Source organism: Chelonia mydas, chromosome 25 (assembly GCF_015237465.2).
Source record: "Chelonia mydas isolate rCheMyd1 chromosome 25, rCheMyd1.pri.v2, whole genome shotgun sequence".
Classification (NCBI taxonomy): Eukaryota; Metazoa; Chordata; order Testudines; family Cheloniidae; genus Chelonia; species Chelonia mydas.
Window position 1 is genome coordinate 14,880,044 of NC_057858.1, and position 12,039 is coordinate 14,892,082.

The 12,039-nt window shown below is 48.8% G+C and overlaps 1 protein-coding gene across 2 annotated transcripts; it reads left to right on the top strand.

Moving 5' to 3' along the window:
- Positions 1-1,139: 1,139 nt before the first annotated feature.
- LSM4 (LSM4 homolog, U6 small nuclear RNA and mRNA degradation associated) lies at positions 1,140-9,665 on the top strand. 2 transcript variants are annotated; one of them, XM_043535686.1, is made up of 5 exons: positions 1,140-1,180; positions 2,142-2,183; positions 3,939-4,037; positions 5,939-6,122; positions 8,875-9,665. In XM_043535686.1, exons 1-5 carry the CDS (start codon positions 1,178-1,180, stop codon positions 8,961-8,963), a joined length of 417 nt encoding a protein of 138 aa, XP_043391621.1. In that variant the 5' UTR covers positions 1,140-1,177; the 3' UTR covers positions 8,964-9,665. The 2 variants fall into 2 exon arrangements, with proteins under 2 accessions (XP_043391621.1, XP_037741829.1); XM_037885901.2 differs by lacking the exon at positions 1,140-1,180 and adding an exon at positions 1,204-1,459.
- The last annotated feature ends 2,374 nt before the right edge of the window (positions 9,666-12,039 follow it).

Below are 12,039 nucleotides of genomic sequence, written 5' to 3' on the forward strand. Positions count from 1 at the left end.
AGAAAGTGTTCCTCTTACTTCCCTTATATGCTGGTGGGAAGTGAATCACCTGCCTCAGTGAGTCAGTAGAGCCCACTTAACCCTTTAGCTGCAGGATCAACACCTGCAAACCAGGTGGGGTGTTTTGGGTGAACCGTGGTGTTGAGTTCTGGGAAGTGGGCGGGCAGAAGCCCTCCATGGGCTAATACTGTTCCACTAAATAAAGGGGCTAAATAGTTCACTGGGAGATATGCTAATAAAGCAGCTGTGCCGATTCCGTGTGTGCAGGACGTATGTGCAGCCCTCAAAGAATTAACGGGATGCACTGGGTCCAATTTTCACCTCTCCCTTTTTCAGTCATGTAAGTTAATGGTTTTGGGGTAGCCTAACTCATTCAGTAACCCAATCTAATGTTTTAAAAGGAAAGAGAAAGGGACACGAGGGGGCACAGTGCCCCCTTTCCGGGTTCCGTGCAGTAGTATTGCGTGGCTCACGTTCAGGGGGACGGGAGGAGAGGACACGGGAAGGCTGGATGGACGCTAGGCCTCAGTCCTGCAGTAAGCTCTGCCAGGGTGGACTTCTGCAGCTGCCCAGAGCCCAGCGGCTAACCAGTGCCCTGCAGACACCGGCACCGGCAGGCCGGGAGAAGGAGATGGGGGAGCCGAGGGACGCGTCTCATGGCGGCCAGTGACGGGTCACCCCCATCCCGGAGGAGCTCTGGTTGACCCCCGCAATTTGAACCGCGGCGCTGATTAGGAAAGGAGGACTTGTGGCACCTCAGAGACTAACCAATTTACTGGCGCAGAAGCTTTCGTGAGCTCCAGCTCACTGCAGCGGACGCCTTCAGTGGAAAATACGGGGGGGAGATTTAGATACACACGGAGCGTGTCTCCGAGCAGGGCTGGAAAACGGGGGTCTCAGACCACGCGGCGGCAGCCGGCGACCGGCCCCCCCCGGGGCTGCCAGGGGTGGGACGGGACGGAGCCCGGCGGGGGGCGGGCAGGCGGCGCGGCAGGAGCGGGGCGCTCTCCAGACCAGGGGTTCCCACGCGGGGGGTCGCGCGGTTATCGCGGGGGGGGGCCGGGAGCGCTCAGCCGCCCCCGCCCCCGCCCCCGCCCCCGCCGGCACAAGGGCGTGAAGCGCGAGCGCCCGGCGCGGGGGCCGGAGAGGCGGGGCTCTGGCCGCCGCGCCGCGCGGCATGGTGGGTAACGCAGCCCCCCTCCCCCGCCTCCTCCGGGGGGCGCGGGGCATTGTGGGGAATGGGGACGCCGCGCGCCGTTCCGCCCTTGGCGCGCGCCGCTCTTTCGCGGCTCTGTCGTAAAACGGCGGCCGTCGCTGGGCGGCCCGAGGGGAGGGCTGGGCCGGCGGCGGAGCGGTGCGGGGCCGCAGTAGCAGCGGCGGCGGCGGTTTGGGCGGCGGGGCTCGCGCGGCCGGAGCAGGAGGCGGACGGGAGCGAGCGCCCGGGCCGAGCGGGAGGATGGTGAGGCGGGGGGGAGGGGCTGAAAGGGAGCGCGCGGGTGGGGGTGGGGTTGGGGGTGGGGGAGGGGGAGAGGAAGGCGCGTGGCCCTGGTGCAGGGCCGCCCCAGCGCTACCGTAATACACCTAATAGCGCCAACAGCTATTGCAGCGACTACCCCCCGCCAGGGTCCAGGGGCTCTGCGGCACTACCGTAGTTCACCTAATAGCGTACAGCTCCTAGCATAATGGGCCCCTGGGCTGTGGCTGGAGAGGCTCCTGGGTGCTACTGGGAGACACCTACACCACTGACATGTGCAGCACCTGGCACTGCGGGCTCTTAGGTGCTACTGTGATCGTGCCCCGGGCAGGTCAGTGTGCGGGGCTGTGGTGCAGTAGATGCTGGGGGCACTAGCGGTGTGTGGCTTGGCTTCCCTGGCATGGGGTGCTGTTTACGGGGGAGGGGGTGTCTGGGCGAAACTCGGTTCCTGCTGTGCTTTACCTGACGCTCAAAGGTCAGTTTGAGTGGTAGGAGCTCATGTGGCATATATCTGGGAAAATGGTTCTTACTCCTCTCTGCAAAGTGAAACGCAGTCCTCTTGTGCTTGGTAATAAATTCGTGGCTAAAATAACTATGTAAATGGACTGTTTTATCCTCTGTTTTGCTGACATGTTTCTCAGGCTTATCCTCTTTCCTTCTGTTCTAGCTTCCTTTATCCCTGTTGAAAACTGCACAGAACCACCCTATGGTGAGTAGTAAGGATATTTCCTACAAGTGATGCTTGCAATCCTTATGAAGCTTCTTGAGTCACCAGGTCAGGGTCTGTATGTTGGAGGGTAGGGAGGTGAATTTGGAAGCCCTAAAGAAGTGAGTGCTTTAGATGTATTTTCTGTATCTTCCATGTGCTGCAGCCAGAATGTAGTGTGGTCTCTTATTAACCTAGTGTAAAGTAAACCTTCCTAATCTTGTGAGTGACTTTTTATGAAATAAGATTAGAATTAGACATAGCAGAGATTCTAAGCAGGTCAGGTGTGTTTTTCACTACTCTCAATTTAACAGAAGCCTTACTGTTTTAAAGGTGAGTCTTTGGGCTGTCGCTCATCGCTTGTTTTCATTTAAAACCAATAGTCACGTAAGTTAACAAAGCACCTAGTGTGTTTGTGCAGCAGCTACTTCACAGAGCTTTCTAAGGGCATTGCAGCTATTCTGGAACTGCTAGCACAATAATATCCAAAGTACCTTTACGTTAGGAAGGTGGTCTGTATATGAGTGTTAGAAAGATCCCATTGTAGTCACTGCCTGGTCACTGTTAAAAAATTCACACAATAAATTGGTCCGGTAATTATGGCTGCATAGACAGGTAGATAGGGCCAGCTGATGCTTATTATCCAACTATATTGACTGTTTTTTAATTCCTTTATGTGTTCATCTTTGATTGTGAGCTTTTCAGGGCAGAATCTGCATCTTTGTATGTATGTGGAGAGATCAGGCACGTTGTGGGTGTTACTGGAATGCAGACGATAAAAAATGTAAAACTGTTAGCAAAACTTATTTGCAAAGAGAACAGAACAGTTGCTGCACAAATGCAGATCTCATGCAGCATCATTTGGAGCTTACTTAGGACTTAGTTTTTTTTTCTTTTGTGTTTTGGGGGCATTTTCCTCACTTTTTCAGAGTAAGTGAGGGAAGATGGAGGATACTCACAAAACTTAGGGGCCAGATATTTTGTTCCAGTAGCACTCTTATTCCTCCTGTTTTCTCTTTTATTTATTGGGGGGGGGGTGGTTTCTGAGACGGTCCCCTGGCCTCTGGCTGCTTTATCTATATTCCTCTTAGTGTGTCTTGCTGACTTGAGTCTAAACTGCCCCAAGCAGCAGAGGAAAACAATCTCTTGGTCACGTTAAAATGTAACCTGAAGTATTTAAATTCAATGAATCTGGTGGTCCCAGTACAGTTCCCTGTGGGCAGTAACCCTTTGTGTCAAACTGTACAGGCAATCTGACACAACTGCAAGTCACTGTTGCAGAGTGGATCAGGGCCCAAGTGGTGCTGGATACAAAGTTGTCTCTGTCCTGTAGAGAGGGTGTCCTTTTCCATTCTGGTTGCAGGTAATAATGCAGGCAGGGCCGCTAGAATTCTGAGGTGGGATTAAAACGCAGTAGCAGTTTTTTATCCTAAAGCTTAAGTAGCAAAAAAAAAAAAAAGTTCCTAGCACACCTCGGGTTTTATTCTCCCTGTTCCTGTACAACTCCCTTTGACAGGAGGTAGCTCTCCTAGGTGCATGTAATGTGGGGTGGATGTACCTCTTGGTGTGTCTCTTGTTTATTGCCTAAATTATACCATATGGACTGATTTGGAAGTTCACTTATACACTGTGACTACGCTTCTCTTGCCCATATATGCTCTTAGGGGATAATTGATTCAAATATTACCTGAAATTGTCTGCTCTTGAGAATTTCACAGTTGCTGGTTATTGTATTTGACTTTCTCCATTGTCTCTCAGTTGGTGGAATTGAAAAATGGTGAAACGTACAATGGTCACCTAGTGAGTTGCGATAACTGGATGAACATCAACCTAAGAGAAGTCATCTGCACATCAAGGGTAAGGTTGACAATTTTAGATTACACTGTCAGGTGCCCCATGCCAGGAACCCCCAGTCTGACTCTGGCTGGCTGTGATAGCTGCTGCCTGGCCATCATTCTGTGTTTTCCCTTTAGTGGGTTACCGCTCTGTAAGAGATGTTTGGTGAGAACTAGCCTGTTCGGGCTGTTCCCACTGACGTGGTATTTGTGCATTATGCTCAGTAATAGTGTTTAATGTCTATGTAGAAGTGAGGAGAACCTTCTCTTAAATGCAAATAATTGTTTGCAAGGGCAAAGAAACAAAATATGGTCAAACACCAGTGAGTAAAACAGTTTGCAGGGAATCACAGGAATCAAAATTAACCAGACTGGGCAACGGGAGGAATCATCTTCTACGGAGTAAGTGCTTCATTTCCAAATCAAGAGGTAATGGGGCTCAAGGAGAGAAGGGGGAGGAGGCATTGTGGAGATTTCCAGAGAGACTGAATCTGAACTGATGATAGCCTGCTGTCGAGTCAGGGTTGTCCAATATACGAAAGTACCATTTTGGTTAACCATGCATGCTATGTAACAGAGCTTATGGCAGAGGTCCCCAAACCGTAGGGCACACCCCGCTGGGGGAGGTTGCGGAGAAACATTGGGGGCCCTGGCCCTGGCCCTGGCCCTGGCCCTGGCCCTGGCCCTGGCCCTGGCCCTGGCCCTGGCCCTGGCCCTGGCCCTGGCCCTGGCCCTGGCCCTGGCCCTGGCCCTGGCCCTGGCCCTATGGAGGATGGGGAGGTAGCGCCACCCAGACCCACTCTGCTCTGGCCCTATCCCCCGGCTCCAGCCTCTCCCACTAGCCATGGCTCAGTTCCTGGCCCCAGCCGCTACCCCCACACTCCGTGGCTTGGGCGGGGGGGGGGGTGACCCTGAAAAGTTTGGGGACCACTGGCTTAAAGCCAAGCTTAGTGCACCTTTCCTAGACACTAGTGTAACCGTGATCATGTTCTGCTTAATGTTTTGTTTGACTTGCTTCTTTTTTCCTGTGTCTGATAAACTGCTTTTGTTTAAGAGAACTGGAATCTGTTTTTTACCTATATTAAATTGTGGTTAGATGGTGTCTGATGCTTTGGACACTGGCAGCAGGTAAAGCCTGGAGTACAGGTAGTGAGCTGTTAGAGCACCTGGTTGAGGGCAAAAGGGTTTCCAGTGTCCCCCTCTCTCTATCCCTGCCTCTCATAGCACTGCAGAGAAGCTTGTAGTGGTCAAAGTGAGCCCATAGAGTGCTACACAGCTGGACGCATGCCTGGCTGGGTTACACCCACATGGTTCGTGTGGCTCATCCTGCCTGGCTGCCTTTTTAATCCCCCACCAGTCGTGCAGTAGGAAAACATCAATAGACAAGCCCAGACTTAGAAAAATACACCCAGGATACAGTCAAGCTGGCCTCAGCTGACCCTGCTGATCTCTGGTTAGTTGAATGGTATTAATGGCAATGGCCACTAGATGGCATGGGGCTGTATCTGGAGGATCTGGCTCTAAACCAGTTAGTTTGTTTACTTCTGTGAGTACAGAAACAAGGAAGTGAAGGGAGACTGGCTCAGTCGTTTCTTGTGTTTTGAGCTGAAGTCTAGTTAGGAGGATCCAAGGCCGAGGGTGGAGGCAGCAGTAAGCTAAACGGGAGCAAGTGTTGTTCACACGGGGAGCTATCCCTGAATAACCCCATGTGTGGACAAAACTTTAGTGGCAGATGTACAATCTCTCTCTCCCTCCCTCCCCCCCACCCCACCAAGGCATGTATTTGTATTAGAGAAACCATTTATGCTGACAATAAATATGTGGTAACATTTTCAAAGTGACTTAGGCACTTCTGAGTCAAAGACGTAAGAGCACATGTGCACTGACGCACCTGCTCTGCCCTAACATGCTTCTCCCCAACAGGACGGAGACAAATTCTGGAGAATGCCAGAGTGTTACATTCGCGGCAGCACAATTAAATATTTGCGTATCCCAGATGAAATCATTGACATGGTGAAGGAGGAGGTGGTGTCAAAGGGCAGAGGCCGTGGTGGCATGCAGCAGCAGAAACAACAGAAAGGCCGAGGAGGTGGAGGTGCTGGGCGAGGTAATGGTCCTGTTCGCTCTTCTGCTTGCAGTGGAGTGCCTAGGCTTCTGTCTTAAGCAAATCTCTTGTACGTGTAACTGTTGTTGTTCCTCAGTTTTAAACTAATAGTGCTGTGTGGTATGAGACACTGGAATGAGTCCTACAAAAAAACCAGCTAAGGAGGAATAAGTCCTTTGCCTTGTTCACAAACATGCCTGTAAGGCAGGTGAATACAAAGGGAAGGGCAGGAACTGTTCCTTTCTGTTTACTGGAGCTGGGTAGGAGCTTAACAAATAAGTAAGTCCCTTAACTTGGCTGGGTCAGACTCCTTCCAAACAAGCTGTGGCCCATTTGTGTAATCGCTCTGTCCCTCTCAGCACAAACCTCATGTGAAATCTCCTTCGTTAGCAAATCAGTTTGGGGGCCCGAGTGAATGTTCTATCTGAATATGCACTGGGTTCTGACCATTACTGCAGTGGGGGAGGGGAAGCCTCTTTCCAGTGCAGGGCTCAGGTGATGCACTCTAGTCTGCTTAAGAGAAGCACATCTGGCCATCCCTTTGGGAATCTTTGCATTACTTATAAGAGATCTAGCTGCTGACTCTTTGTTTCACTTGCTGACTGTTTGGAGCATTCTCACCCTTCCAGCTGAAGGCTTCATGGTTGTTAAAAGGTGATCCCTTGAAAACCACCCTAGAAATCAGTGTAGGGTGCAACGATCATAGAGGGGCTGCACCAATCTCAGGATCCTATCACTGTTGGTCATTCCTTATCCTCCTGCTTCTTGTCTCCCACCCCTTAGGTCAGCTGCAGCTTTGGCCAAACCTATGGGATTCACTCAGTATTGCTTCTTACTCAGCCAAAGAGTTGCTCTTGAGCCAGGGTCTGAAGCTTCTCCTAAGGACAGTCCTGGACCTCACGTTTATTCTGTTACAGCAAAATGTGAGGTGGCCTTTGGCCACCTGTGACACACAACTAGCTTTCTGTGCACCAATAACTGAAGAGAGAGATTGGCTGGCTGTTGTTTGGATGGAGCAGCCTTAAAAGCTTGTCACCAGAACCATTTCCTATCTTAGTGATCACACAAGTAATTGCAACAGTGGTTGCAATGAGTTTGGCAGTTTCAGATTTGAACTGGAGAGCTCGTGAAGGGGACTCTGTTTGCAAAAGCAGCATCCCTAGGAATGTCAGTAGACTCCCAGAGGAACAAAGCTAGGGTTTCTGCTGCTCTTGCTTAGCCTCTAAAAGCCTTCGAAATGCAAAAGTGACCTTCAGAAATCTGAAGGCGCCTTTATTTCTCTTCCCTCCGCTCCGGTGACCACAGTACTTGGCATTGCCGCTTCTGGATGCGGTGGGTTCGACAAACATTTTGCATGAAATATTCCCTCCAGGCTTTGTGCCATCGCTGTATCCGCCTGGTGGAGAGCAGAGTCGATTTCTCCTCTTAAGGTAGAGGAATTCCCTGCTGCTTTGATGTGTAACTTTAATTAGCTTAGGGAATATTTTAGAGTTGCTGTCGCATTAGTTAATCAGCTGAAAGGCTCTTGTTACTGCGGCACAGAAAGGGTGACACAGTTTGCTAAGGAGCTAGCAGGCAGGAGCAAAGCTATAACTGGGCACACAATTAATATCAAGAAGAATGACCCTTTCAGCAATTCGTGGTCTCTTGCTCCTGGCCAGCAGGAGGGGGCACTGCAGTCCACATCTTCAGCCGCTTGGGGGAAGGAGGCCTCTCCTCCTTTCAAGCCAGCAGTGTGGCTAACTTTAATCACCTGAACAGTCCATGGGCTGCAAAGAGCCCAGCTGCATGGATAGGCTGTAGAGCAGGGGTCCCCAAACTAGTACATGCCCCACCGGTGGCATGCGAGTTTGGTGTCCCTTCCCAACAGTTTAAGAAGGTTGGGAGCCGCTGCTCTAGAGCCAGCTGTGACCTGGCTTTGTGGGCCCTAAGGAAGCTGCTTGTGCCTGGTTGTGTGCAAGGGTGTAAGCAGAGTGAATCCCAGAGCACCCCTATCTCCAGCACACCACAGTAATCCTACCAGAAGGTCAGTCTGGAGGAGCTCCCTGGCAGCATGTTCATGCTGATTTAGCTTTAGTTTGGTGAGCAGTGCTCTGGAGAGAGGTGGAATTGGGGCCACGCTACAAGGCTGCTCCATGTTGCTGATGCCCTGACCAAAGCACCCCAATCATGAGTGCCTTCTGGGTCAGTATGCTGTGTGCAAACTGAGGCAAGTCTGATGGGTAGATAGGCAAGGTAATAACACAGTGGGATACTCTTGTCCCATTTTGTAACTGGCGTATCTTTGAAGTGAGTCACTTTCTCCATCAAGTTGATTTCTGCATCCTTGTTGGTGTCTTTTTTTTTTTTTTTTCTTTGCCTATGGTAGAATTTGCTAATCTCACTAAATGACTGATACGTTGGTCTAGTTTTTAAATCAATGTACTGGACAACTTATTTTGAAAATTGTAACTTTTAATTTGTGATCCTGGTGCATTCTACTAGTAACCACTGCAGTGAATATCTTGCTAACAGTCTTTGCAGGGTGAGATCTGACAGCACTCTGCTGCTAAGTCAAGAGAGGTTACGTGGTTTTATTGTAAAAAGTAGTGTTGTGGATTAGCAAGGTGTAGGTTTTAAGGTTCTTCTATCACCTCATTTGAGAACCCTGGGAAAGGAGTCTACCAGTCAGGCAAAGCATATGTGACTGTATTGCACCCAGACTATACACTGGAGGTTACCGCTGACTTATTCTTTCACTGCTCTTCTTCCCCAGGAGTGTTTGGTGGTCGTGGCCGAGGGATACCAGGGAGTGGAAGAGGGCAGCAGGAAAAGAAGCCAGGCAGACAATCTGCAAAGCAATGAGACTCTGTCTGTACCTTTGCCAGAGACAGTGTTGGGAGGTTATCTGGTTTTGTCACCTCCGGATTGCCATGTGTATAAAGGTGTTAGATTTCTAAACTTCAATTAATCAAGCTAAACAAACTCTGAATCATCATGCACCTTGTCAGTCCCTCCGATCCTAGTCTGCTGGTAAAGATAGGGTAATTGCTGTCACTTTTTTTAGCCAGTAAATCCATAATCGGAAAGATTTGGGTTCTCTTTTCAGTTTGGTAAAGGAGGTGACTTCAGTAGACTGTCTCCTGAGAAGAGTTACATTCTGTTTAATTCTTCAGGCTCACTATATTTTTAATACTCACACAAATGTTGTCCCTTGTATGTTTTAAGAACTTGTGTAAACATTTTGAGGACAGTTTGATTTTGTTCTTTGTTTTATACTTGAAACCAGATTTGGTAGGTTTTTACATCTGTTGCATACATAACTTTTTAGTTAGAAACATTGAAATTGAGGACATTGTATCTTTGCTTAAGAGCTGTCTCAAAGAGTCTCTTTTTTTTTTTTTTTTAATCCTTTTTTAACTAGCCCTCTGTTTCTGATGAGGCAGTTCTCTCTCTCCCTCCCCCATGCCTTGGACCATAGGCCAAGGGGAAAACACTCTTGGGTTGTGTGATTAAAAACTGAAAATAATAAACCAATTACTACAAGTTCTCAAATCACATCGCTAATTCCTGGCTTTCTCTGGTTTGTTACTGTATGTGAATTTCACATCGGGAAGTCCTGAGGTATTAGTACCAAAAGGCTAACAGCTTTTTTTACACTATATATAATCCATTGGGTCAGAACTACTCAAATTAAAAATGAATGTTTCATTGGCTTATGCGCGTGCGCTATTCTGAATTCTCCATGGTAAGTGAGTTTCCCGAGTACTAATATTTTTTTTATATTTAAGACTGTGGATGAAACTTTTCCTTTGTAAAGGGGTTGAAATGCCAATGCACCACTTCGTCTTCAGATTACTTTTTATTTGAGAGAGGATTGAATAGTGAGGTAAGAGGAGGATTTGCTTTGACTAACCTTTAACCCTAACCTCACTCTGGAGACTGACTTGTCTGAAATAAGACTGGCTTTTTTTCTCCCTCCCAAGCTTGCTTCTTGCTAGATGACATGTAGAGATTAATTTCATTAACAGTATCTGGCATTTCTAAGCCTCCTGTAAGAATCTATGCTTAGTTTTTTATCCTGGAGCCACTAGTGAAAAGGGGGAAATCCTGGCCCTGCTGAAGTTACTGGGAATTCCCCGTTGGCTTCAGTGAGGACAGGATTTCCCCATTGACTTCAGCAGTGCCAGGATTTTCCCCAGTCTTCAACCCCAGTGGTTGCAATGTTCCCTGAATGAGAAGTACTCCTAGAATAGACCTGACCAGTTCAGACTTTTGGCGTGGAGGTAGATGCTGTAGGCTTTTGCCTCAGCTATTTCTTATCTTGAAAGACTTCAGTAGTTTAATTTTTTGAAAAATATTACAGGTAGCTTACCCTTCCGCTCTTGGTGAGAACACAATTTCCTTTTGAAAGGGGTATCTGTGTTCATGTCCACTCTTATGCCCTCAATCGCCTCTTCTGAACAAGAGCAAACAAGTGAAGAACATGCTTTTATATATACATTTTTTTTTTAATTCTTACCTTATTGAACCAGTCCAGTGCTAAATTGTGAGTGGAATAAATTCATTGTTAACCTGTAGAAAATTACTCTTGCCTGCTGTCTGCAACAAAGCTGGGCCTTGGTGAAGACCTTTGCGTCTCTGTTTTAGACAATTGGTTAATTTTTTATAAATCGGTGTTATCACCAAAAAACCCCAAACCCCTCCCCAGTTGACTGGCTAAAATGCCCATCTTTAAACCCCGCTGTACGTTTTAATTGGTTATGTTTGATCACTGGGGCCTGTGGATCTTCTGATCCCTTGGAGCAAAAGTGGCGAGAGAGGTTCAGATGCAGCCAAGTCTCCTCCTGCCAAGGGCACAGACCGTGCACATGGAAATGGGGACCTGCTCTAGATGCTCTATTTGGAAATAAATGTCACTCCGGCACTCGAACAAAAAGCAAGTTGGGCCACATGCCAGTTTTTCCCCTTTAACGTTCTGCTCCCCTCCCCTCCCCATCCCTGCTCAAGCCAGGAGACTTCAAGTGCCGCCGCTGCCTCAGTGAAAGAGGAAACAAGGGCTGCGGAGGGTGGTTCTTAGTGTCACTAGCGTAGGGAGTAAAGGTCTGGTCTGGCCAGACACGGCACACTTGCAACAGGCAGCTCTTTGGCTTCAGCTCAGAGTAGCATCCCGCTAACCTCTCCTTCGGCGGCTCCGAACGACCAGGAAGGCTTGACCCTGGAAGGCCATCAAGAGGTGCTGCTGGCATTTCATTACAGAAGGGGAGTTCCTCCTTCCCCGCCCTCTTTCGCTTCTCCTTGGGAATATTTCAGGCCTTACCTAATGTATGCATGTCCTGCTTTCTGCAAAGGAGCCGTTATCTGCAGGACGACTAGATGTAATTTTATTAAGATGATGTTGAAGTAAAAAGAAAACAGTACAGAGTTTAAGCACAGAAGTTTCTGGTTATCAGGGAATAAGGTACAGATTATCAAGGGGTGCGAAATTCGGTTTAAGATTGGGTGGCGTAAGGAATACATAATCTGCAATATCCCCGATTGGGGGTAAAAGGTTAACAGGTCAAAGTACAGACATTGAGATATGGGGGTATGTTGTTCATATAATGGCTATGTTCAGGTGTGGAGTATAATGAGTGGATACGATGATGAGGATGGATTTACCCTCATTTGGTGAGATTTAATGTTCAGTGAGTTTATGGTTCCAGTTCATATGGTCCAGTGAAAAAAGTCTCTCAGTCCCTTTCCCATAGTTGATGCACGATGTCGTACCGGCTCACACCTCCTGGTACTGTCGGTGGCCGGTGATGTGTTCGATGTAGATGTCCCTGGACCATTGGATGGTGTCTGAGACCATGAGGTGCCGCATGAGCCGTGCATAGCGTCGACTGATCCCACAGGTCCGCAGCACACGCTCGTTGCAGGGGTCCCAAGCGCGCAGGGC

Excerpts from the sequence above, each read along its gene's own strand:
- LSM4 (XM_043535686.1), top strand. Across the intron at positions 2,184-3,938 it reads CTGCACAGAACCACCCTATG|TTGGTGGAATTGAAAAATGG; the intron begins GTGAGTAGTAAG and ends ATTGTCTCTCAG. Across the intron at positions 6,123-8,874 it reads AGGTGGAGGTGCTGGGCGAG|GAGTGTTTGGTGGTCGTGGC; the intron begins GTAATGGTCCTG and ends CTTCTTCCCCAG.